Source organism: Nannospalax galili, unplaced genomic scaffold, assembly GCF_000622305.1.
Source record: "Nannospalax galili isolate Female #2095 unplaced genomic scaffold, S.galili_v1.0 scaffold473, whole genome shotgun sequence".
Classification (NCBI taxonomy): Eukaryota; Metazoa; Chordata; class Mammalia; order Rodentia; family Spalacidae; genus Nannospalax; species Nannospalax galili.
This window is the reverse complement of record NW_008334092.1, coordinates 301,695-327,333: the sequence shown is the minus strand read 5'-3', so window position 1 is coordinate 327,333 and position 25,639 is coordinate 301,695. Positions and strand designations below refer to the sequence as shown.

The window sequence follows — 25,639 nt, the reverse complement described above, 5'->3', positions numbered from 1 at the left end:
CAGGTAGTCCATGCTGGCCCCCAACCCACTATATAGCTGAGGATGACCCTGAAGTTCTGATCCTCTTGCCTCTACCTCCCAAGTGCTGGGATGACTGCTTTATGTGGTACCAGGAACTGAACCCAGGACTTCCTGCACACTAGGGAAAGTAACTTTTATCAACTGGGCTATATCCCAAGCCCAATCCTTTACTTTTCATAGAAATCTTTAACAGGGGACCTGAAGAGATGGCTTTGTGGTTAAGAGCACATGCCTTTAATCCCAGTACTTGAGAGGCAAAGGGAGACAGACCTCTGTTAGTTCAAGGCCAGCCTGGTCTACATAGAGAGTTCCAGGCTACCTGGGGCTACAGGGAGACCCTGTCTCCCTGCCCAAACATAAATAAATAAATAAATAAATAAATAAATAAATAGCACTGACTGCTCTTGTAGAGGACGCGGGTTTGATTCCCAGCACCCACGTGGTGGCTAAGAACCATCCATAACTCCAATTCCAAGGGATCTGATGCCCTCCTCTGACCTCTGCAAGCATTGTATGACACGGGTATATCTACCTATGTGCAGGCAATACACATAACAGAAATAATAAAAGATTTTTGGGGGGGGTCTTTTTGAAAAAGGGTCTCCCTGTAGCCCCAGCTGTCCCAGAACACACTATGTAGACCAGGCTGGCCTCGAACTCACAGAGATCCATCTGCTTCTGCCTCTGCAGTACTGGGATTATAGGTGTGAGCCACCACTCCTGGCTTAAAAGTAATAAGATTTTTTTTTTTTTTTTAAATCTTAAACAGACTCAAAAAGACCAAAAAAAAATCATAAAACAGAAGTTCAGCGAGGTTAAGGATTTGCCCAAGGTCATATAGCTGGCTAAGCAACCACAAACCTAGGTTTCTCAAATCTTAACTATGCTGTTTTCTATGAATGTATACACTGAATAAAAGGGTACTGTCTCCTAAATTCACTGAATCACAAAGCCTGGGATTATGAGGAAAAGAGGATGCTGCAGGTGCTGGGACATGATAGTGCCTGTCACCCCTCTCCCCTGCCTAGGATTCCCAGCTGGTGACAAGACACCTCTGCGTTGGATCATCTCTGAGCGGACGGAGTGAGCGTCCTCTGCTGTGGAGCTCTCAGTCGCATACGACTTCTGGCTGCAGTAGGAGATGGTGTCTTCATCTGGCCCGGTCCGGGAGGACTATTAGAGAAAGAAGATGAGCCTGGGTGGGCTGCTTCCTTGGGCCTCCCATGGGAACTTTTGCTCACAGATTCCCCCAACATCACCCAGGACTGGAGCAAGCCTGGATTAGCTATCAGAGGTCATTTATTCTAGCTCTTCAAGATTCAGATGGGAAACAGACCAGAAAGGTCCAAAGCCATGCTTTTCCAGAAGTTAAGCCAGAGGGAAAGAGCAGGACTGAGCTGGGGGACAGGGCTTACCTGGATACTCTGGGTGTCTCCATGGTCCCAGCCACCCTTGCTCAGTTTCTGTCTTTCTGGAAGACACCAGAAGGGTGTGTTAGCCCAGGCCCCTCACCTCAGGAGCTGAGAAGGGCACTGGAGCATGGAGAGGGAAGGTTACCTTGGTGCTGTAGGGAGCGGAGCCCCTCCTGAGCCTGTGTGTGCAGCTCTTCCAGATGAGGTGGTCTCCCACTGGGGAAGAAGACATTGTCCTGGTGCTCATCCACTAAAGATCCTAGCCCCTGGCTGGGCCCTGCACCCTGACGTTTGTCACTTTCAGCCTTGGCAGAGCCTAATAGGATGGAGGGGGAAGTAAGGCCCAAAGACATGTGGGCCCTGGAGATGCACAAGCACATCTGTAACAGAGGTATCCAGTGCAGACACACAATGTCCTTCTTCCTCCACACAAAGCCCCATATACATACACAAACTACCCCCAAGGGTACATGTATCTGAGTCACATCACATAATGGGCCCACACAAGGCACCACACACAGGACACGTACAACACCCACAGGCTTCAGAGATGTATACATATAAACACTACCTAAGTATAAACCCACATGCATACCCACACCCAGCCTCTACAGATCCACTGGGGTCATTCTATATGCATACAAGCAGTATCTAAGTATACACACAACTGTGTATCCACAGGTCACTTGGGATTTCACACAAGACACTCCTAATATACAAACATAGCCCATAGCAAATAGTTTCTTGTCTTGAGACCTGAAGCTTCACTTTGAAGGAAAACAAACCAACCTCTTCAAACATTCACTTGGCCCAAGTCCAAGGAGAAGATGCCATGGGAAAACCAGGGAGCTGACAGGTCATAACCAAATTCCCAGAAAACCCTGAGGGGAAGATAGACTGGGGGATACCTACTTACCCATATGGTTGCCCTCTGGTGAAAGATGAGCAGGGGAGGGGAGAAGAGGGATCAGACCCCACAGGGAAGCTTAGCCTCTCTTGGGGGACCAGTCCCAGGTATGCCCTCTTCTGAAGGCCTTGGCCTGGCCCTTGGTGCAGAGGAGCCAGGGATCCATTACAGAGGATCCTGTTACAGGCTCCGCCCACAGATGGGCTGGTCACCTAATCCTGATAGGGGGCTGTGTCAGCACTTTGCAGTCCCAGCCCCTTTTAAATGAAACCCACAACATAAGCAAAAGTACTTACTGGGAGGGTCATATGACCTTGGCAGCACCTTGTAGAGAGGCAGAAACAAATCAAACCCTTTAAAGGGCTCTGCCCCAGGAACAGGGTGACACCTGCCATCTCCCTTCCTCAGCACTGAGGGTCCTCCCCAGGAATCCCACGAGATCAGAGCTAAGACACCCCCACCGCAAGAGGTCGCAGATGTCTCCCCAAACCCTATGATTTTCCAAGTGGAAAAGCGGGTTCAAATGGGAAATGTTTTGCCCATGGTCACACAGCAAATGAGAGTTAGTCAGAGCCAGGACTACACTCTAGAGTCCCAGAAGGAACCTCTGACCTCCCAAAGTGCAAGAAGCTGTAGCCCCTACTGTTAGAATCCAGGTCTACCTAGGAAAAGGGGTGCACATGGTCCCTACGCCCCCCTCTAAATGTGGTTCAACCACAAGCTCCCCAACTTCCAGGGGTAAACTTTCCTTTCCTTGCCTGTTCCCACATATCCTCTCCATTGCTGCCCTCTCTCTAAACTGGGGTACTGAGCTATGCCCAGTAATGAGTGGGTACTCCAACAGGAAGGCAGTCTGGCCCTAGCGTGGCAGACTTCAAGGTCAGAGACACCTGGGTCCATCCTCCCAAGCACAAGCAGTACTCAGACAAAGGCAGCAACAAAGGCGCTGGACAAAGGATAGCAGCGGACACAGCCTCCAGCCAGCCTGGTGACCAGCACCCCCTCTACCTTATTACCCTTCCCAGCTCTGATCCCCATTCCATCTAAGGGTCTGGCAAAGGGAGCTGTAGGGACCCTTTCCCTGCCCCCCACCACCACACCCACTCACCCTTCTTAAAGACCTCAAGAAGTGCCGGGAGGTGGCGGCCCAGGAACACCACCATGCTTGCAGCGGACCGTCCCCTGCTTTAACCTCCCCAGAGCACAAGGCACCTTCAGCACAGCACAGCACAGCCCCAAGGGGACGCAGAGCTGCAAAGCAAGCTCCAGACAGCCAGGAGCACAGTATTGCACAGTTCCGGCAGAGGAGGGGGAGGGGCTGCTCCAAATCCTCCTCCCACCTTTACCGCTGGTCCCGCCCATTGACTAATCCCACGTCCCCTCCCCCAAGCAGGATGTGGGGAAACTGAGGCCCAAAGACTGGGTGCTTTGCTCTGCTATTAGAAGTAGTGGGGAGAAGTCCACAATTCTAGCTTCGGGTTACTCACTCTGCCCCCAAATCCAGTCGAAATGTTTGTGCTCTGGAGCTAAGGGAAGGGTCCTAGCTGCCAGATGGAGAGGCCCAGATCAAACCTGGCATAGTGCCCACGCCTAAGCCCTCCTGGTTAGGGGGGTAATTCCCTGAGGAAAGAGCTCAGTTCCTCAGTAGTCCCTCCAGTACTCTTACAGGAGTCCAGGGCTACCTGTGAGGGTGTCAGGGACAGAGGCTAGCCTCAGGACACAGCACCGAATGTGACACCAGAGAGATGCCCAGAGAATCACAGCAGCTCATGGCAACAGCCTCTCATGCCCAAGATAAGCCCCGCACTTTCTAAAGAACTTTCTTTTACTTTAGTAGTTGGACATCAGAAGAGCAGAGAACCTTCCAAGATCACACAGCAGAGGCAGGAGACCTCCTGCTCCTTCAGCCCAGGGTTCTTCTCACTGACCCCATTCTGTGAATTAGTGCCTGTCCACAAAGCACTGGAGTACAAAATTAGCTCAGAAACAAACCATGGATGAAGTCAGTACAAAGGCCAGGAAATGATAAGGGAGAGGAGAAGTACTAGGAGGGAAGTCAAGTTCAGTTTAAAATCTAGCTCCATCACACACAAGCCACGACCTAGTATAAAACAAGGCCAATACCTGGCATGGGGGCAAACCCCTGTAATCCCAGCACTCCAAAGGCTAAGCCAGGAGATGACAAGTTCAAGGCCAGTCCCAGGCTAGCCTGGGCTGTATACGTGGCAAGACCCTGTCTCAAAACAAAGAAAAGAAAAAGCAAAGCAGGTGAGGTGGCATACCTGTAATCACAGCACTTGACAGGCAAAGCAAGGAGGGTGGCCACAAGTTCTAGAACAGCCTGGGCTACAGAGTGAGACCCTGACTCAAAAAAAGGGGTGGAGGCTGGAGAAACGGCTCAATGATTAAGAGTACAGACTGCTCTTGCAGAGGACATGAGTTCAGTTTCCAGGACCCACATGGTGGCTCACAACTATCTGTAACTCCAGCTCTAGGGGATTCAACAACTTCTTCTGGACTCCACCGGCACCAGGTATGCATGTGGTACACATACATACATGTAGGCAAACACTCATAAAATAAAAATGAATCGCCGGGCGTGGTGGTGCACACCTTTAATCCCAGCACTTGGGAGGCAGAGGCAGGCGGATCTCTGTGAGTTCAAGGCCAGCCTCGTCTACATATGATATATCACAGTGAAAGATTTATCGTCCTCTTTTTTTTTTTTTTTTTTTTTTTTTTTTTAAAAAAAAAAAAAAAAAAAAAAAAAAAAAAGAATCTTTAAATAAAACGAAGCCAGGCATGCTAATACATGCCTGTAATCTCAATACCTGGAAGGCAGAGGCAAGAAGATCATCCACAAACACAAGGCTATCCTGGTCTATACAATGAGTTCAGGGCTACATAGTGAGACCATGTTTTTTGTTTTTTAATTTTCAGGCCAACAGTTCCTCTTTGGAAGACTGCTGTAACAACTGTGTTCATTCACTAAGTCAGCACTAAGGAGCTGGGGCTATAGCTCAGTCTGTAGAGCACTTGTCTAGTATACACAAGTTTCTGGGTTTAGTCCCTAGCACTAGCACTGCATAAAACTGTGCACTTTGGGGCTGGAGAGATGGCTCAGCGGTGAAGAACACTGGTTGTTCTTCCAGAACACCCAGGTTCGAATCCCAGCACCCACGTGGCAGCTAACAACTGTCCATAACTCCAGTCCCAGGGGATCCAACACCCTCTTCTGACCTCCTTGGGCATTGCACAACATGGGTGTACTTACCTACATGCAGGCAATACACGCATACACATGAAAAAAAAACTGCACACGTCGAAGGTGGAAGGTGGAGACGGGAGTATCAGAAATTCAAGGTCATATCCTGATGAGTTCAAGTGCAACCAAGGGGGCATGTGCCACATACACCCCCAAGTCATACAAGAATATACGCAATAAAGTCTAAGAGAAAAACTTTAACTGGGTGTGGTGGCAACCACCTTTAATCCCAGCACTCAGAGGCAGAGGCAGGAGGATCTCTGTTGAGTTCCAGGCTAGCCTGGTCTACAATAGTGAGTTCCAGGCCAGCTGGGGCTACAGGGAGACCCTGTCTCAAACAAACAAATCAGTTGGTATCAGCCTGGTACTGGCTGAGTTCAAGACATACTCACTGAATTCCATGAACAAGGCAGACTAATATGAGAAGACTGAGAAGCTCTAACAGGAGGTGTACCCCTCTATGGGATTCAGCTCTCCTCTTTCACTATGTGGGTCCCAAAGAACTAACACAGGTCACTGGGCTTGGCAGCAAGCACCTTTACTCCCTGAGCCATCTCTATCCTAACTTTGAACTTCTGTTCCTCCTGCCTCTACCGACAGACTTGTACCACAATACCCAATTTATATATTGCTGGAGATGGAACCCAGGGCTTCCTCCATACTAGGCAAGCACTCAACTGGAACTAGAGCCCCAGTCCCAAATAGGTATGTCCCCCAAGACACCCCATTTTACAGATGAAGAAACAAGGCCAGTTGGGGCAAACATTATAAAGCTGCCCACTCTGGCCTCCGTTGCATAAATGATTGAAGCTTTTTCATGGAGAAAAATCTGGTTTTTGTTTTGTTTTGGTCTGGGTTTTTTTGGATCTCAATACGGCATTGAACTCACAGAGATCTGCCTGCCTCTGCCTCTCAAGTGCTGGGATTAAAGGTATAAGCTTTATGTATTGCACCAGCTACAAACCTAACCTCCCTGTTGAAGAGTCCCAAGACTCCATCATCCCTACAAAGTGGAGGCTTCTGGACCACATGCCCCTCTATAAGGCAGGACCTCTTAGGCAGGACCCATCAGACCCTTTTATCAGTCCCACACCAGATTCCTCCCTATCAGGCTCTATGTCACACATTGGTGGAAGGCAAAACCCGTCTCTGCCCTCACGATCTTATGCAGCCCTTGGAGGCAGGTACTCTCGTAGTAGCTCATCAAGAGGCTGGGGAGCTAGGAGACTTCCCAGCTCCAGCTGGCTCCTGAGCCTTTCACTGTGTGCATGCAGGGCAGTCACCCTCAGCTTCCCCCTAGTCAGGGAAATGAAGGGCTGGGCTCCCGCTAAGTTGGGGGTGGGGTGACTTTAACCTACAGAAGCCCTAGACCTACAGCTGGCACTCAAGGCCACAACTGCAAAATCCCTAGTCATATCCAAGGCTCCTGTACCTGATAACATCTGGTTGCCCAGCAACACCTCTCCCTGTCCCCACCTATAGCAGCCAGACCCTGCAGTGGCCCACCCAGGCATAGGTCAACAGCTTGCTTGGGAAGGGGCTCTGCAACCTGAGTCTCAGGTGGGGTGGGCACACCTCACAAAGTAACTCGGGGTCCAAGGAGTGGGAGGAGCTTTCCAAGGCCACACTTAAGGCGTCCCTGTTCCCAGGCTTTCTCCCTCACACATCCAGAAGAGCAGCCTGGGGCAGAGGCCTTGAGTGAAGCTTCCAGCACAGCTTCCAGCACCCCCATCTGCCTCCGGGAGACTTCTGGAGCTGAGAAGACACCTTGCTCCTGATGCAGCCCATCAAGCGTGCACACTAGGAAGACACAGGCAAGCTCTCGAGTTCACATACAGTCCATGGCCAGGGCAGAGGCACGCACCCCCAGAACGTCCCACTATGGCCACCTCCACATGTGGATACACACAAGACTACCAGCAAAATATACCAGGCCACCCTAGCCCATGCCCTTCTTGCCTACTGGCAGGACTGCATACACACAGGGCCTGCCAAGTGACTGCATGTACAGGGAGGCAGGTGTGTCTACCTACCATCCAGGGGCTTTCCTGAGCCTGGGGACAGAGGAGGAGGAAAGAGGAAGGCCCTGCCTCCTCCAGAGCCACATGTACTTGTACACATGCGCAGTACTCTCTTGGCAACATCCTCCATGGGGTGAGGCCTCAACCTGCCCCATTCCAGAGCAAGGGGTGGGGGTGGCGCACCCACAAGTGAGCAGGCCTGACTCAGGGGAGAAGAATGAGGGGGGGAGGGCACAGCTGGCCAGGTGGCCTTGCTCAGGAGCTGGCATCTCTATCTTTACTGACCTTGGCCAGATCGCCAGTCAGGATTCAGGGAGATTCAGGTCTAAACCTCCCCTTTCCATACAGGTGGACAAATGGGGGAGGTGGGGAGGCTTCTTCAGGCCACACATGCTAGAGGCAGGGCAGAACCAAAAGGGTTAGTGGCTATTCTTCCCACGGAAGCAAGACAAAAGCAACCTATCATAGCTAACTTGTAGATGGAAGCAAGCACCTTTCCGCTCACAAACACAGCCTTCCACTACTCCAAAGGCAAGGCGAAGTCTGCTTTTTACAAAAGAGCACAAGGAGGCTCAAGGGAAAATGACGGAACTTGCTGAAGGTCACCCAACCAGGAAGTGGCAGGTCCCATATTTGAACATGGGTCTCATACCAAATGCTATGGCAGTCCTACATTTGTTAAGGAAAAAGGGGAGCCAGAGCCTCAATCCCTCCCTGCCCAAAGAAGGGAGAGCTCTATACCTCACCTCTGTAGAAGGGAAATCTGCCTCCCTTCTCCCAGTGTCCAGCCCCACCTCAGCAGGGGCAGAGCTGACAGGTCAGGCCAGTTCTAATGTAAATATTAGGGGGCAGGGAGTGCTCAGAGCATGGGGGGTAATCCCATCCCACAGGGTGCCCTTGGGGGACAGGCAGTAGTAGTTCAGGGAGGAATTAGCTACAATAATATAATAAACATTATAATGAGTTTCCAGGTCAGCTTTTGCTCCCAACAATGACATAATAATCCCTTTTGGCCACGCAATTCTGGATTTCCAGCCTTTTCTTTTGTTCCTTGGAAGTATGATTATCTCCATTTTATGGATGCCAGAGAGGCAGCCAGCGTAAAGTCAGTATCAGAAGGGGCTAAGAATCAAAGGAACTGGATTCCAGGCTTTGGACAAATCAGTCTATCTCACCTCAGTCTCCTCTTCCATAAAGTGAAACAAGCACCCACCTCATACAGTACCTGGAGACATTAAAGAAAGCCATTCAACCTGTGGGCATGGTGAACAACTGTAATTCCACAATTCCAGAGACAGAGGCAAGGGGAGCCTGTCTCAAAAAGAAAAAAGGAAAAGAAAACAAGCTACTCTGGGGATATGGCTCAGTGGCAGAGCACTTGCCCAGCATGCATGAGAATCTAGCTAGGTCTGATCCCCAACACTGGAGAGACAGAGAGACAGAGACAGAGGAAGAAGAGGAGGGAGAGAGAGAGAGGGAGGGAGGGAGAGAGAGAGGAGGGAAGAAAGAATAATTTTTTTTCTTTTGTCTTTTTGAGACAGGGTCTCCTTGTAGCCCCAGCTGTCCTGGAACTCACTATGTAGACCAAGCTGGCCTCGAACTCACAAAGATCCGCCTGCCTCTGCCTCCCTGAGTGTTCTGCTTGTAATGTATGTTAAGTGCACCCATACATGCAATGCCTGTGGAAGCCAGAAGAGGGTGTCGGATCCCCTGGAACCTGAGTTGCTGCCACGTGTTCTAGGAACCAAACCCTGGTCCTCTGCAAAAGCAGCCAGACCTCTTAACCACTGAGTCATCTCTCCAGCCCTAAAAAAAGGTTTTTTGGCTTTTTGTTGTTGTTGTTGTTTGTTGTTTTTAATTGATTGGACTGGAAATGTAGCTCAGTTAGTAGAGTGCTTACCTAGCATACAGAAGTCCTAGATTTGCTCCCCAGCACCACATAAAACCAGAGCATGATGGCCCATGCCTATAAGCCCAGGACTCAGGATTTGAGGCCAGCCTTGGCTACAAGAGATCATATAAAAAGAAGAGGGGAGGGGAGAGGAAGCGGGGCAGAGACAAGAAAGCTAGGCAAACAAGTATAAACACAAAGTGTTGGATTAGAGCTGGTCTCTACTGGTCAAGGGTGTGGGGTAGGAAGAGGCCTTTCCACTCATAACACAGTAACAACTGGCATTCCTCAAGGCCAGCTGAGGAGATACGGGTCTCACTAAAGCCTCCTTCTACAGAGGCACACCTCAAGGGTCACTGACTTGCCCAAGGTCACATGGCTAGTAAAGATGGAGTCACACTTTGAACCCAGCTGACTGGCTGCAAAACTATATTCTTCCCACTCATCACCCCTACCTACTTCCTGCTCCTGCCCACTTCCGGAGCCCTCCTCCAATCTCAAGTAAAGTTAAGGACCATTAAGATAAAGTCTGATAAAGCACACTTAACATCAGCTCTCTCTTTCTCCTCAGTGACCTCGCCCTTTCGAGCAGCCCTAAACTCAGAGGCAGGGAATTCCAGCCCCAGACCAGACATCTCACAGCCTTGGGAATCAGGAGTCCTAAACTTTGAACTCTGATTGGCTCTTAGCTGCAGCTCGACCCTGAGTCAAACACTACTCTTTAGAGACCTCAGTTTCTCTAATTGTGGTGTGGGAGAGATGGTCTCCAAAAAGCCCTCTGCATGTAGAATGTAGCTACCCCTACAAGTGGGGAGCAATGGTTTCCCAATTTATGAGCAGGGCATTGGATAAAAAGGGGGTTCTGCTGATGACAGACACTTTAGCTCAAAGATGGCTGAACAAATCCCTTATCTGGAAGCCCAGAACTTCTATAAACAAGTTCACATATCACACGGCTGGTCACAAGTCACCACCAAAGAAGGGGAAGGAACATGGGGAGTGATGGAGAAGGCTTCTCCTAGTCCCTGAACCTAACCAAGACCCCAAGCCCTGGAGGTAGGAAGCAGAGTGAGAATGCAATACATTCCAAGGAGTCTGAGTCCAGTTTCCCGCCTCAGTCTTTCTATCTACAAGATGGGAATGATAAATCCAACCAGGAGGGCCCTGTGTGTACCTGCCAGGACGGTGCATGGGAACTGAAGATACTCTCCTTGACCTCCCAATTTCCAGGCTTCATATTCCCAACTGCCCAGGACTAGGCACTCACCTGTCTTTGGGAGAGATGGACTGGATTCCTAAGAAGCAAGGCCAAACAATCCCAGTAGGTTGCAAAGTCTTTCCAGAATTGGGAAGGTATCACCTTATCCACCCAGGCCCTTTTCCACTCTCCAAGGGCATTTGATCCAGGCAGGAATCCACCCTGGAATCTGGACTTCCCTTCTCCAAGCCCTAAAGGCCCCAACGCTTAGCCCTCAACTCCTGCCCCTCTCCCACAGTGCTTCCTATTCTTCTGCTCTCCAAAGGCTCCAGGCTTTCTATCCCAGAAGACCTGCAGGCCACAAAATCATAACTGAAGCCCATCTATCCATGAACTTGTTAGGGACACAGACTTTACAAATCTGACAGGCTTGGGTTTGAATCACATGTCAGCTATCTCCTCGTTCTATAGCAAGTGGACAAGTGATTAGACCCCTCTGAGCTCTTTTTTTTTTTTTTTTTTTTTTTTTTTTTTTTTAGTATTGTTCTCCCCTAAACCCCGGGGGCCAAATGGTTCTGAGAAGCACTTGTGCAGATACAGTGATTGGTCGCCGAGATTTTTTTTTTTTTTTTTTTTTTTTGGTCTTTTTGAGACATGGTCTCCCTCTAGACCCAGGGCCTGGAACTCACATGTAGATCCGCCTGCCTCTGCTAAGATCAAAGGTGTGCACCACCATGCCAGCCTTCTATCTTATCTATATGTAAAATGGGGAGAATAAATTAATGAACAGCTAGCACTAGGCCTTATTTTTGTTTCTACATTAATATCTCTGCTACCATCCAACAGCCAAGCAGCCCTCTCTGGCCCTTATTCTCAACATATGAGTAATCTCAGGTTCTGTCAATTCTGCTGCCTCCTTCCCTCCACTCCCACAGCTCCCACCCTGTCCCCAGCCATCTCATCACCTCTCCCCTGGATTACTGCAAGAGGTTCTGAGTTTCTACTCTTACCACCTCCTCGCCCCAACCTGTCCTACCTGCACCTGCCTTGGCCCTGGAGCCATCTTCCCAACACACCAGTTCTGTAGGCCCCTCCCTTACTCAAACACTTTCTCTGGCTCCCAAAGGCACAGACACTTCAGCCTCTCTGGCCACCCTGCATGCCAACTAATCAAATGAAACAGTACTCAAGCCCCAATCCTACGCCTGGGTCCATGGCAGCAGAAGCTGAGGCTGGGAGACCCAGAATCCTCCACACAAGTGAAAACAAGGGGCTGAAGTTTAGCAACAGAACCTCTTCTCCCAGGCACAAAGGAGGAGCCTTGACTACTTTTCTAGATTAAGACAATTGCTTCAAGTTTTCTAAAGCTGACCCCAGCATAGAAGCTTTTGATATACAGCTGGGATACTCCCCAGCCCTGGCACTTCTATGTTGCCTTGACAATGCTTTCTGGCTTCTTAGCAACATCTTAAAGCCTGATTAGCCCTTGAGTTGCAGTACTGGTTGGAAGAGCACAAGAGTCACTGGGAGCCCCAGGTCACTTCCTCTAGAGCCAATGGGCAGGAGACTGAACACAACTAAGGTCTGTCAAAAGCTAGGCCAGGTGGCTCATGCCCACAACCCTGTAATCCCAGAATTAGGGAGTTGGAGGTAGGAGGATCAGAAGGCCAGCCACAGCTAGGTAAGGACCCTGTCTCAGAGAGCCAAACAGTCTGGCCTTGAATTCTCCACCCTACCCTCAGACTCCAGGCATTCACCAGCATGACCTGCTCTAAACAGTCTTACCCTTTCTCCTTCAATCACAAGAAACTATCACATCAGAGCAAATGGGCCCTGCCCAAGCCTAGCTCCAGCCCAGCTCGCTCAGTGTGGCTTCTGAAGGGAGAGGGAGAACCAGAACCAGGACTTCACAGTTGTCAGGGCAGGGAAACTACTGGAGCCTCTCATCAACACCCACCTTCTGAGAAACCCTCAGAGAGCCCACCTGAACAGGATTAACCCATCCCTACTGTTAATTAGACCATCACTACAATTGTTCAAACTATCAATGCAAATGACCTTGAACAAGATCCTTTTCTTTGGACCTCAGTCTCTTCATCCATGAAAAGGCTACCCAGAACTGTAAGGATCCCAGGGTCACTGATGCTGGGGATTCCTTAGTTTTCAGAAAGGCTCCAAGTAGAAGTCAGAGACATCGAGAGAAACAAAAGGAATTTGACCAAGGTCAAGCACCTGTACCAGGGCCACACTAGCAACACAAACCCCCATCTGCCCCAGACAGATTTTCCATGGCCCCTATGTGATGGGGGAATGAGATCATCGGGCTCCGCGCTGGTGCTCTAGGAATGTGGGCCAGTCTGACAACAAGGTTGGACTCTTCCCCCCACAAGGGCCCCTCCACTCTCTCTGATTCTCACCTTACCCCGACACCAGCAGGTACCATACCTAGGAACACCTGCCTCTGTTAAAGACCCCCTTTTGGGAGGAGGACACGGTTTTGGATTTATTACCTTGTCCCTCCCCCACTTCTGCATTCACAAGGTGAGAAAACCAGGCACCTCCTCCAGCATCCCTTGAGACTCTTCGGGATACCCTGAACTGCCGCACCGGCTGGGGAAAACTAGGAATAGCATCTCTCTGCCTATGGATGCTAGGCCTTCCTCATACCGGAGCCCCCACCCTTAGAGGCTGGAATGTGACCCGCGGAGGGATTCCGAAGCACGCCGGGAACGGCTGCAACAGCGTTCCAGCCCAGTGGCTGCATTGAAAGGGGGGAGATGCGGCGGCGACCTCAGGGACTACGGGGACGGGGTGGGCGGTTGGGGGGAGGGCAAGAGAGGAGGCGGTGGTGTGGTGAGGGTGGGAAAGGAACCGGGGAAGCAGACCGACTCCCGATCGCGCCAGATGGAGGCGGTCCGAACCTTCAAGCCCCTAGTTTCCTGCTTCTCTCTGCACCTTTGTCTCCCCTCCCTCCAGCAAACTTTCAGCCTGTTGGGAACGGAGGTTTGGGGAATAAGTATATGTGTTGTGTGTGCGCGCGCCTGTGTATGCTGTACACAAGTGTCTGTAAACCAGAGTCTGGTTGGTGTACAGTTGTGAACCTGTTTGTAGAGCGGGTGCCTGAGAAACCCTGGACAACTGTGCCCATATGACTCATGTGTGTGCCTGTGTGTCAACCTGCGCGTGGGTGTAGCTCATGTGGCCATGTACACCATATGGGACAGGTATATGTACCTGCGGTCAAGATCTGTGTACTGGTGCGAGGGTGGGAGTGTGCCAGTGTATATGATTTTGGTCTCTGCACCGCCATGCATGAGAGTGGGTGTTGTGTGTGCGACTGTGTAGGCTGTGCAATGTCCGCGTGCCCGCCCGTGTGTCCGGGTGCATGTGAGGGGTGGGATCTAAGCGGATTCCCGGCCCCCTACTCTCACGCCCACCCGGCCCTGGCGGGGGCCGCAGGACCACAACGACTGCAGCGGGGACCCTCCTCCCTGCCTGCCCCGCCCCCACCCCTACCTGCGGGCCGCTTAGCTGAACGCCCAAACCGCCAGAAGCTGCGGGTCCGGGGGCCGCTGGGGGCCTTCCTCTTGTGGTGCGAGTTGCCCATGGCGAGCGCGGGAGCGGGTGCGGGTGCGGGCACCCGAGCGCGGCCCAGCCAGCCCGGCCGCAGGGCCCGCAGCCCCGGGAGGGAGGCAGCGAGACGCGCGGACGGCCACCGCGGGCGCCCCCAGCCCCAGCTCGACCACGCCCCCGAGCGCTGCGGCCAATGGTCACGCCGGAGGCGGGGCCAGAGGAGGGGCGGGGCCTGGTGCGCGGCCCTCCGGCTCCACCCCTCCAGGGACCGGGGAGACCTGCTGAGCAGCCCCGCCCAGAGAGCCTGGGAAGGGCTCGGCGGTCCCGGTTGGGTAGGTGGGTCGCCAGCTCTCCCAGCCCCGGGAGCTGAGAGAACTAGGGGCTGACCTCAGGACTGGAGGGTCGGGGCCCTTGCTACTGCCGCTGGGCCAATCGGCCACCACCCCGTGAGTGTCACGTGTCTGTGTATCGCTTCTACCTTGCTTGTATGTACACATGTATGGAATTAACTGTATCTCTGTACTTGTGATCCAACTAGTGGGGGCATCCTTTTACTTCGTGCTTAATGTGTGTCAAGCACTGCACTGTCTGCTTTCGAGCATTATTTCATTTCATCCACAAAATAATTCTGTAAGGTATGTACTTTTGTCATATCCATTTCATGGGTAGGGACTGGCCCACCCATAGTGAAAGAGCATTAGAGCAAGGAGTCACATCCACACTCACCAGTGCCCACAGCTTTCCACCCCTCTGTTTATCTAGCTGCATGGCCTTGAAGGATGGAAGTGACTGGATTTCTGTGGGTAACTGTGGCATTCCTGTTGCTACGTAGTTGTGTAGCTGGGCATGTACTTGTAACTCTGAAAAGTTGTTTTGCCTCCAGCTAGTGTCACTGTGTGTGTGTGTGTGTGTGTGTGTGTGTGTGTGTGTGTGTGTGTGTGTGTATACCCATGTCACTGAGTCTGCCTTTATATCTAAAGGTATACTTTTGTATATTTGCTTATGGCATTGTGGCTGTCTCTCTCAGAGTGGCTGAATATCACTGATTTTTATGTATCGGAGTTTGTAATCATCTACCTGTGTGCATGTATGTGTAAATGTTTGTCAATAAGATTATTTGTGCTTTTGTATATGAAAACGACTGCAATTGTGTTGAGTGTGTGTGTGTTTGCACACATGCACATGTAGGTGGTGGAGCTTATACATACACATATGAAACCACCCATGTCTGCATACATTCTAGAGCTGTGTGCCTCTCCTGCCATCTCTCTTACATCAGTCTTTATTTTTTCAAAACCTACACTAAGCCTTACCACTTCTGGGCTACCCAAGGCTCTCACCTGTGTGTACTCACAGGTGCCCTTGTGCCAGGGACTTATCCACTGCCCTACATCCTGGGCAACATCATCATTGCCCAGTGTTTCAAATTAGCAGCAGCTTGGTACATCAAAGAGCTCACTGGGCTGGGAGTCCAGAGCCCTTGGTTTAGTATCTGTGTGGTATGGTTCATTCTTTCTGAACAAGCCTCTCCCTCTCCACTACACCACACTGCTGGGATGCCCAGCAGCTCCAGGACACTCTACTCCCTTTCTGCAAAATGAGAGTTAAAGCTGATCCCAACCCTCCCCAAAGCCCTTCTCTTGCTAAGATCCTGAGGTTTAAAATGGTGCAGTTCCTAGCCTCCCAGCAATAGGGAGGCAGAGGCAGGCGGATCACTGTGAGTTCCAGGCCAGCTGGGGCTACAGGGAGACCCTGCCTCAAAAAGACAGACAAACAAACAAATAAACAAATAAACAATACAACAGCAATAAAACAAGCAGAGATAAGCCAGGTGTGGTGGTACACAACTTTAATCCCAGGACTCAGGAGGCAGAGGCAGGTGGATCTCTTTGAGTTCAAAGCCAGCCTGGTCTACATAGTAAGTTCCAGGCCAGCTGGGGCTACAGGGAGACCCTGTCTCAAAAAGACCAAAAAATAAAATAAAATAACATGTTCTCTGTTCCAAGCAGTTATGCACCAGTGTCTCTCACCTCTACACAGAGAAGAGAGTCCTGTGTCAGAACTGGGAGAAACCTTACAGAGCTGTTGGCTCAATTCCCTTCATTTACAGATGAGGGGACTGAAGTGCATAAAAGGGTCAAGTGATTTATGGGAATTTACTCAAATACTAAGTTCAGGGAACTGACTAGAGAGATGGCTCAGCAGTTAAAAGCACATACTGAGCCAGGCGTTGTGGTATAGACCGTTAATCCCAGTACTTGGGAGGCAGAGGAAAGCAGAGATCAAGGCCAGGCTAGTCTACAAAGGGATTCCAGGCAAGCTGGGGCCACGGTGGAGACCCTGCATCAAGAAAACCAAAAAACAAAACAAAAACAAACCAAGAGCTCATACTGCTCTTTTAGAGGACCCAAGTTCAGTTCCTAGCACCACATGGCAGCTCACAACCACCTGTAACTCCAGTTCCAGGGGTTCCCATCTCTTGTGGCTTCAACATGCACCCACATGCAATGTCCATACACACATACAAACTCTCTCTCTCTCTCTCTCTCTCTCACACACACATACACACACACACACACACACACACACAACTAAATAAACAAAAATTAAAAACTAAATATTTAAAAAAGAAATAGCTCTGTTCCTTGGCATGAATTGAATGTGTAATGTGTAAGCAAAGAGCTGGGGAGGCTATTTAGAATGGAAGGTGCTTTGACCAGCAGAGACCTTGAAAAAGCTGCTCCTGTCCACTAGGTGAGCCTTATCTCCAGCCACACCCTCCGCATTCTCAGAGCTCTAGCCGTGCAAAATTGCTTGTCCCTCTCTAATACCAACTCCAGACACACCTCTTCTCCCTTTGCCTGAAAGATGCCCTTCCATTCTCAAGGTCCTGCTTGTCATGCTGCTCTGCCATGTACCCTCCTCTCTGGCTCAGCTCTCTGTTCCCCCACAGCCATTAGTACTGCCCTCTGATACAGTCCTGACACAACTTGGGGCTTCCTAGCACTTGCCTCAAGACCTTAAATTATTTGGGCATCTGCCTTTCCTATCACAAAAGTCTCAAGGGTAGGGACTGTGTCACTCTAGACAACCCAGGCTCGGCACATGGTAGATATGCACTGTGTGATGCTGCATCTGGTAAGATGGAGATGGAAACACCTGCATATTTGGTGGAAAAGCAACAGTGGCATTTGGGCAGTGGTGGTGGTGGTGGTGGCACTGACAGAAGTAGTAGTGAGGGCACAAAGACAGCGACTGCTACAGGACCCTAAGGGAGAAGTTCTGCTCTGGGCTGCCAAATATGGGAGAGGTGGGGTGGGCTGCGAAAAGGAGATGCCAGTACGGTAGGCATGTGGGCCAGGGCTTCAGGAACCCCATGATTAGGCTTACGTACCCGTGACCCCCCTCACAGAATAGTGATGAAGACTTCACCTGGCTAGACACTTGCAAGACAGCATCCTAAGGAGACAGGAAGCCTGACGTGGTTAGCTTCCCCTACCCAAGAGCTTACATGGACTGCCACAAGATTGGGCTCAAAGCCTGTACAGGCTAAGCTGTCCCTACTGCAGCTGGGAAGCCTGATGGAAGGAAACAGGCAGTCCTTTGCAAAACCAGTCCTGAAAACAGTGGCGTGCAAGGACAGAGTGGGCTAGAATATGGAGAGTAGTTATAACCAGGCAAGGTGGATGGAGATTTCACTCTCCCAACCCACGGAAACTGCTTTCACCTTCTTTCTTTCTTTCCTTCCTTCCTTCCTGACTGCCTGCCTACAGTCAGCCAAGCAGCTGGAGGTGGCCCTGGGGTCTGCAGAGCCACACTCCCCACTCCACCATGCTCCCTGTGGGCCAAAGACTATACAATGCTTCCTCTCATTCCTGTTCTTCAGCATGTGACAGGCTAGAAGCAGCTGAGAAGGCTTTGAGAGTTTGGGAAGAGGGGATTTCCAAGGGCTTGCAGGGGGGCGATGGGGGGGCTACTGACAACAGTGTAGGGGTAGATTTTCCTGGCCTCAGAGTCAGGCTACCCCAGTTCAGCAGACACCTCCCTGGGGAACCCTACTTTCAGGTCTTCAGCAGGGAACAATTGGGGAAAGCCCAAAGATTGCAAGCTCCTCCCAGGCCTAAGGGAGCAGAAGGCTGGGCTGCAGGAGGCAAGAGAAGGAGAACAGGGCCTAAAGGTGTCTGAGAGAGGGAAGGGGAGAGGAGGGGCGGCTCCCTTAGCTTCTCCTGGCTTCCTTCCTGCTCTTCCCTCCCTACATAGCGGCACCTTTCTGAAAAGGACTTTTCTGTTTGAAGTCTGAACAAAGGAATAAAGAAAGCTGAAATCAGCCTAGCCAAATGTGGGCTCCTGTCCCACCTCTAAGGCACAGCCAGATGAGGGTGGCTTCCCTAAGGAGGCATGACCTTGAGCAAATCACTCCCTCTTCTGGGCCTGTTGACATGTGCCATGGACGCTCCCTATGATATCCCAGGGCATCAACTTTGACCATCTAGGAGTTAAAGATGCCACACTGGATCATCTACGGCCCAAAGTCACTTAGTGCCAAGCCCAGTGTTAGGCAGGGCCAAGGGATGAACCATTCAACCCAGCTCCTGTCCTCAGGGTATCCAAATAGTGAGGTATGGTGGCCCCAGTCCCCCCACAGAAGCTGAAGCCCAGCTGGCCCAGCCCCAGCCAACACCTGCCTGGTACAGTACCACAAATGCCTTCACCCCAGCTTCCTCTCATCTACTACAAGTGTCACCTCAGAGAAGCTGTCCCTGTCTCCTCCAGGAATCTCTGTTGTGTTTCCTTTTTTTTTTTTTTAAGATTTATTCATTTTTAGCGGCATGGTAGTGCACACCTTTAATCCCAGCACTTGGGAGGCAGAGGCAGGCGGAGTTCGAGGCCAGCCTGGTCTACATAGTGAGTTCCAGGACAGCTGGGGCTACAGGGAGACCGTCTCAAAAAGACCAAAAAAAAAAAAAAGATTTATTTATTTTTATGTATTTGAGTGTTTTGTCAGCATGTAGGTATGTGTACTCTGCATGCATACCTGGTGCCCACAGAGGCCAGAAGAGGACATAGAATCCCCAAGAACTGAAGTTACAGATAGTTGTGAGCCACTATGTGGGTGCTGGGAACCAAACTCAGGTCCTCTGCAAGAACAAGTTCTCTTAACCGCTGAGCCATCTCTCCAGTCCCTGGTTTGGTTTTATTGAAACAGGAGCTAATGAGCCCAGGCTGGCCTCCAACTCAATATGTAGCTGAGAATGACTTTAAACTCCTGATCCTCCTGAGTACTAGGATTACAGGTCTGTGCCACCAAGCCCAGCTCTGACATGATTTTTGATCCTCCCTAACCAGCACACTCACGATTCTAAGGTTCAGGAGTACTGGGACTTTGCTTCTCTTGTTCATCCCCAGTTCAGTGCCTGGCACATAGTAGGTATTTAGTATTTGTGTAATTAATGAGTAAGGCTCCCCTTCCTGTCTAAACCCACAGAGGCTAATACCTATTGCAGGGACCAGGAGGAGATAGCAGAACAGCCACCTGTCACATTCTTACTGTGGAGCCCCAGTCTCTTCTGTAAAAAGCACTTTATACATCAACAAGAACCCTGACCCCATTACAATGGCCCCAGGCTGAGGACTTGGGAAAAGTCCCTACCAAAAGGGAAGGAGGACCACAAAAGCAAATTCTCCAAACATTAAATCTCTTAAGCAGGATAGAGTCTAAGGGCAATAATTTTCCCTGAGAATGTCAAAGAGATGAAGACACCAAGGCCTTGAGGGATGAATAGAAGCTCACTGGATAGAAAAGTGGAGGCAAACACTGGATATGTACATAAAGTGACTCACCATGTGAAAATATATTAAATGCTTGCCAGAAAGCAAACAAATCCAGCCTCAAGCAAAATGTTTGGTTGTCACTTTGCTTTACAACTATTAGGTTCTTCCTCAGCATAGAGAGGTGGCATCACCAGGCCACTGGGTCTCCATGTCTTGTCTGGCTGGACAAAGGTAGGCTCTCCTCCCGGACACAGTTTCCACCCAACACTCAGCCCACTCTCAAAGCCAAAGGCTCTCAGAACCAGAAGTGGCCTCTGAAGCCATTGAACTCCCATCTGCTTCAAGCCTGGGCACATCTGGCCAGACTTGGGGTTTGGCTTAGCCAAGGTTATACAGCATAGCAGAGCTCGAGACCCAGGCTCTTCACAGCCACACAGCAAGGACAGCTCTCCCTCCTTAAGACCTCAAGGAGTTCCTGGGATGACATCTGAAGGATCTGGTAGGGGAGTTGGGAGAGTGGTCCTGATTTCTCAGCATCAGAGCCATAGAGCCAAGAGAAACCCTCCCTCAGGAGGACCACACACCCCTTCCCCAAAGCTGGTCCTGTGAAACTCTCTGGTAGTTATTACCTCCACAGTAAGACATTCATCCAAAAAAGATCACATTATTTGAAAAGTGTGGTCTTTGGAGACTCTGTCACTGCACTGCTGTGACATCACTTCCACAAGAAAATTGACTTATCTCACCAGGCGTGATGCCCCAAAACTCAGGAGGAGACATGGGCAGGCGGATCTCTGTGGATTCAAGGCCACCCTGGTCTACATAGCAAGTTCCAGGTCAGCTGGGGCTACAGGGAGACCTTGTCTCAAAAAGACTAAAAAAATAAGAAAACTGACATCTCTTTCCTTTTTTTAAAACATTTTATTATTTTTATTTTATGTGTATGTATGTATTGCCTGTATGCAGGTAACTGTACCCATGTTGTACAATGCTCGTGAAGATCAGAAGAGGCTGTAGGATCCCCTGGGACTGGAGTTATGGACATGGACAGTTGTTAGCTGCCATGTGGGTGCTGGGATTTGAACCCAGGTCTTCTGCAAGAACAACCAGTGTTTTCTTGCCAGCCTTTTTTTTTAAAAAGAAAGGGTGAGGGGTACTGGACAGATGGCTCAGTGGTTAAGAGCACTGGCTGCTCTTCCAGAGGCCCCAGGTTTGGTTCCCAGTACCCACATGGCAGCTAACAACAGTCCATAACTCCAGTCTCCTCAAAGGCCTCTCCTGGCACTTCATGCACATGGTGCACGTAAATACATGCAGGCAAAATATTCATACACATAAAATAAAAAAAAATTATATGTATACATATATGTGTGTGTGTGTCTGTGTAGTGTGAGATCCTTTCTTAAAACAAAAAACAAACAGAAGATAGGGTGTCATGTATCCCAGGCTAGCTTTGAACTCCTTTGTGACTAAAGATGACCTTGAATTCCTGACCCCCTCCAGCCTCTACCTAGGAAGTGCTGGGATTATAGGTCTGTGTCACCACACCCAGTTTATTCTGTGCTGCAGATCTGGAGACCAAACCCAGGGTTTCATGCTTGCTAAGCAAGCAAAGCAATCTATCAACTGCAATATATCCCTAGCCCCACCTTGCCTGTCTTATCAGGTATACCCACCACCTTCAATACCAGGCTACATAGTGAAGAATGTCAAGAATATGCATTTTTTCAAATGCAGGAAGCCAACTGACCTTGGGAGACTTGTTTCCATCCTCTGAGCAGGCCATTTTTCACCTGGACTAGTGATAACTGCTTCCCTCCAAACACAGTAAAAAGCCTGGCCAGAGTCTGACTTCCTAGCCTTCCTGCTAGCTCTCTTCCCTTTCAAATTAGACTTTCTTTGCCTCCAGAAAGCCTCCCTAGTTAGCTACTGGACCTGTCCTGGCATTGGACTCAGAAACACTTCCTCTAGAGTTCAGGTGATATTTCTAGAAAACATGGATTCCTTGGTGGGTATGGAGGCAGCATGCCTTTAATCCCAGCACTCAGGAGGCAGAGATAGGTAGATTTCTGTGAGATGGAGGCCAGCCTGGTCTACACAGCAAGTCCAGGCTAGCTGGAGCTAGCTGGAGACATTCTCAAACAAACAAACAAAATGTATTCTTAAACCCGGCGTGGTGGCGCACACCTTTAATCCCAGCACTTGGGAGACAGAGGCAGGTGGATCTCTGTGAGTTCAAGGCCGGCCTGGTCTACATAGTAAATTCCAGGACAGCTGGGGCTACAAGGAGACCCTGTCTCAAAAAAGACAAAAAAAAAAAAAATGTATTCTTGTTTGCTTTTGCTTAACATCACACAGCAGAAACCTGCCATCACTGGACCATGCTCCACAGTTCACAAAGTGCTTGAAAGTCTGTTATCTAACTGGATCCTTGAACACCCCTATTTTACAGATAAGGAAAGGCAGGCATGGGGAGAGGGGGTGAATAACCTGCCTGTGCTGTGTAGCTCGAGAGGGACAACAGGATTGTTCTCCTCAACCTCAGAACCCACTCCTTCCAAATTCATCCTGGCTAAAGGCATAAACACAGTATAGCAACCCCTGCATTCTATGGTGATTTCTTACTTATAATTATATCATCTCTTGGAAGAACCTTGAATAGAAAGGTCACAGATCTGCCAAAGCAATGTCCAGGCAAAAACCCCTATGAAAAATGTCCCTCCTCTTTACCATGGACAGTAGTAGAGCCTGTAAGTCCACATAGGAGTTACCTGTCCAATGCCATGGGTCTCGCTAATAGTTATGCCAGAACTGAAAGGTATTTGCCTGGCTCTGATGCTGTCCACACTCTACAGAATTCCCTCACTTCCCATCACAAAAGTGAGCTGGATAAGACTCTAAACTGTAACCTTGATCTATGTCTTCTGGAGAATCATGAAAATGGATACTTTTGGAGGCACCTGATTTCAAGTTTAAATCTATTTGGTCAAATCAATCATTCACTGAATCAAAACTGAGCCTGTTTTTTCACCTACAAATGAGATTTTTTTTTTTTCAGACAAAGTCTCAATATATAACCCAGGCTGGCCCCAAATCTGTCATCTACCTGCCTCAGCCTCTCCAGTGCTGAGATTATAGGTGTGTGCCACCATACAGGACTCTGCAAATGGGATCCAGTGAGATAATGAATGCAAGCCTCCTGATACCTTCAGAGTCATCAATCAATGTCAAATTTCCTCTCTTCTGCTAAGTCAGTAAGGGGAAGTAGGGGAATCCTGGGAAGACTAAAGCTCAAAATTCCATTACAAGCTCGGTCTCCCACCTTCTAGCAGAGGGTCCATGAGAGGTGCCAGGACCTACGTCTCGATCTCTGGCTTTGAGACTGTAATGGAGGAGAGAAATAAGCTTCCCACAGAGGTCTTCCTGATCTTCCAGGACTGTTCTGTGTATCCCTTCTTCCCCACGCTCCATTCTGATCATTCTCCCTGAAAGAGTTAATTAAGCCTGAAGGCTTTCCCTTCCTTGTCAGCAGTGCCAACCAACGGAGATTACAGATATCGGATTTATTTCTCTTAATAAACAGAAAAGAAGTTGGGTCAGGCAAGTGACAAGGAAACAATTGAAACAATAGGAGGCTGGGGCTACAGGGACCAGAACTTCCCTCAGTCATACCTGGGGCCACCTCCAGACCCAAGAAAATAACAGCTAGGGGCAGCCCATGCACGTGGACTCAGTGAGGCCGACCTTCTGCCCAGAAAGCCCAGTGCCATTCAATACCAAAGGCAGAGGGAGGCTATGCCACTAACCTAATGACCCCAGGAGGCTGGAGTGGGGACTTACAACAAACAGCATTTACAACCCCCTGCCTCCAAGTTGGTCTCCTGGAAAAAGGGGAATCCACTCACCTGGGGTGCACAACTAGTCCACTAACCTGCCTGACAATCTGCCCAAAACCCATTCTGCTGCAATTCTAAGCCATGCTCTCTTCAGGGAGATGGGAATGACTTCACCCTAAATCCCAGTGGGGCACCTCTGGGACAGACTCCCCTCCAGTTGGGGGTGGCTGAACCCTTGAATATATCCCTCACCCAAGCCTTCCCTCAGTTCTTGGCCCAGCCATCCCAGCCCCAGCGCCCTGGCTTCTATTTGTGGCTGGGCCGCAGGGGAACAGGGCCCTTATCCAAAAGGAAGATCAGGCCGGATGCAATCTCACAAGAGGCTTTCCACCCTCTTCCTACCTAAAGTTCCTTCTAATTCTTCTCCACAGGAGGTGGTTAAAGGACACTGAAAGGGTAAACACAAGCTAAACACTAGCGGGATGGGATGGGCCCTGACCCCTGTCATTTCCTCACCTCCAGCCTTACAGCTGGGTAGTACTTCAGAGGGAAAGCAGGCCCCACAGGAGCCTTACCCTGCTGCAGAGACTGAAGCTCTCCCCTCCAACCTGAATACAGAATAGGGAGCTGAGGGCAAGGCAAGCAAGTGACCCAAAGTACAGTGACCGGTAACAGGGCTGGGCCAGGTCCTTCCCCTTCTCTCAGGCTGCCCATCCCTCAGGTTCCAGGGAAAGTCATGGAGTCAAACTCACTCCCAAGGACTGGGAAACAGCTGTTAGACTTTACCCACTCCAGCCCAGGCACACCCTCTCCACTTAGCGTACACCTCAGTGCCCCCCACCCCCTTCTGTGCAACCCTAGCACGTTCCTTCCAGCGCTGGAAAAGTAGTGAAGGGGGAGCAGTTCTGGATGGTGATCTCACCACCCCAGGAGGTGGATGTTTGTGGTTTGGCCCAGGTGAGTGGTGGGGGGCGGGGGCAGGTGGGAAAAGCTAACACTGGTCACAACCTAAGGCATGCTGTGCTCCAAGCTTAGCCCTTTGTGCAGCTGGTAACCAGGATTCACCTGGAGGGCAAAAACTCCTTTGGAGTACAGTGGACCTTCCAGACCCAAACGGACCTCCACCCAGAAACCCAAGGCCACCTACCTCTCCCATTGGCCCCAGGCCAGAGTCAAGTCTCTGACCCCCTGACTCAGCAGAGGGCAGAACCTGGGTGAGCCGCGCGCGCCGGGGAAGTGTGTCTCCACCTGGAGGACTAGCCTGCCAGCACTTCCTGCTTAAGCCTAGGAATCTCTGCCCCAGCCCGGGGTCTCGCCCCTCTAAGTTGGATGAGCTGGGTCCCTGGGGCAGCACAGGACCTATGTTAGGGTGCTCAAGTTGAACTCTGGGCTCTTCGCTCCCCCCAGCAACACAGCCTAAGTCACAACCCTTGCCACCTAGGCAGACCCCGAGCCCCCAGCCACACCCTCGGCGCGCGCAGCCCAGGTGCCCGGCCACTGACCTCGGCCTTTGCCCTTGGCCCTCTTGGCCTTGTCGTCCGCTTTCTTGGCCCGGGGGACGGTGGGCTCTGCGCCCTCGGATCCGGTCGCCTTCTTCTTGCGCCGTTTGCCCCGCAGCCAGCTGAAGGCGCGGCGGAGGCCGGAGCGGGACTTCTTCCTGCGCGGGGGGCCTCCGGGGCTCCCGGGCTCGTCGGCCGCAGGTGCGGCGGGGGGCGCGCGGGCCGCCATGGCGAGGCGCGGGGT

At 50.6% G+C, this 25,639-nt stretch overlaps 1 protein-coding gene across 2 annotated transcripts in view; it reads right to left on the bottom strand.

Annotated features, from left to right (window-relative positions):
* The window catches only part of Kiaa1522 (KIAA1522 ortholog), a 31,150-nt gene extending 5,519 nt beyond the window's left edge, over nt 1-25,631 (bottom strand). Inside the window, exons 1-4 of one of the 2 annotated variants that reach the window (XM_008829196.3) lie at nt 25,399-25,631; nt 1,579-1,749; nt 1,437-1,492; nt 1,074-1,194 (exon numbers count right to left, since the gene is read on the bottom strand). In XM_008829196.3, coding sequence (XP_008827418.1) covers nt 1,074-1,194; nt 1,437-1,492; nt 1,579-1,749; nt 25,399-25,624 — 574 coding nt within the window. In that variant the 5' untranslated portion in view covers nt 25,625-25,631. Of the gene's footprint in view, nt 1-1,073; nt 1,195-1,436; nt 1,493-1,578; nt 1,750-14,231; nt 14,379-25,398 lie in introns of those variants that run through there. The other variant, XM_008829197.3, reaches the window with a different exon arrangement.
* Nucleotides 25,632-25,639: the final 8 nt, after the last annotated feature.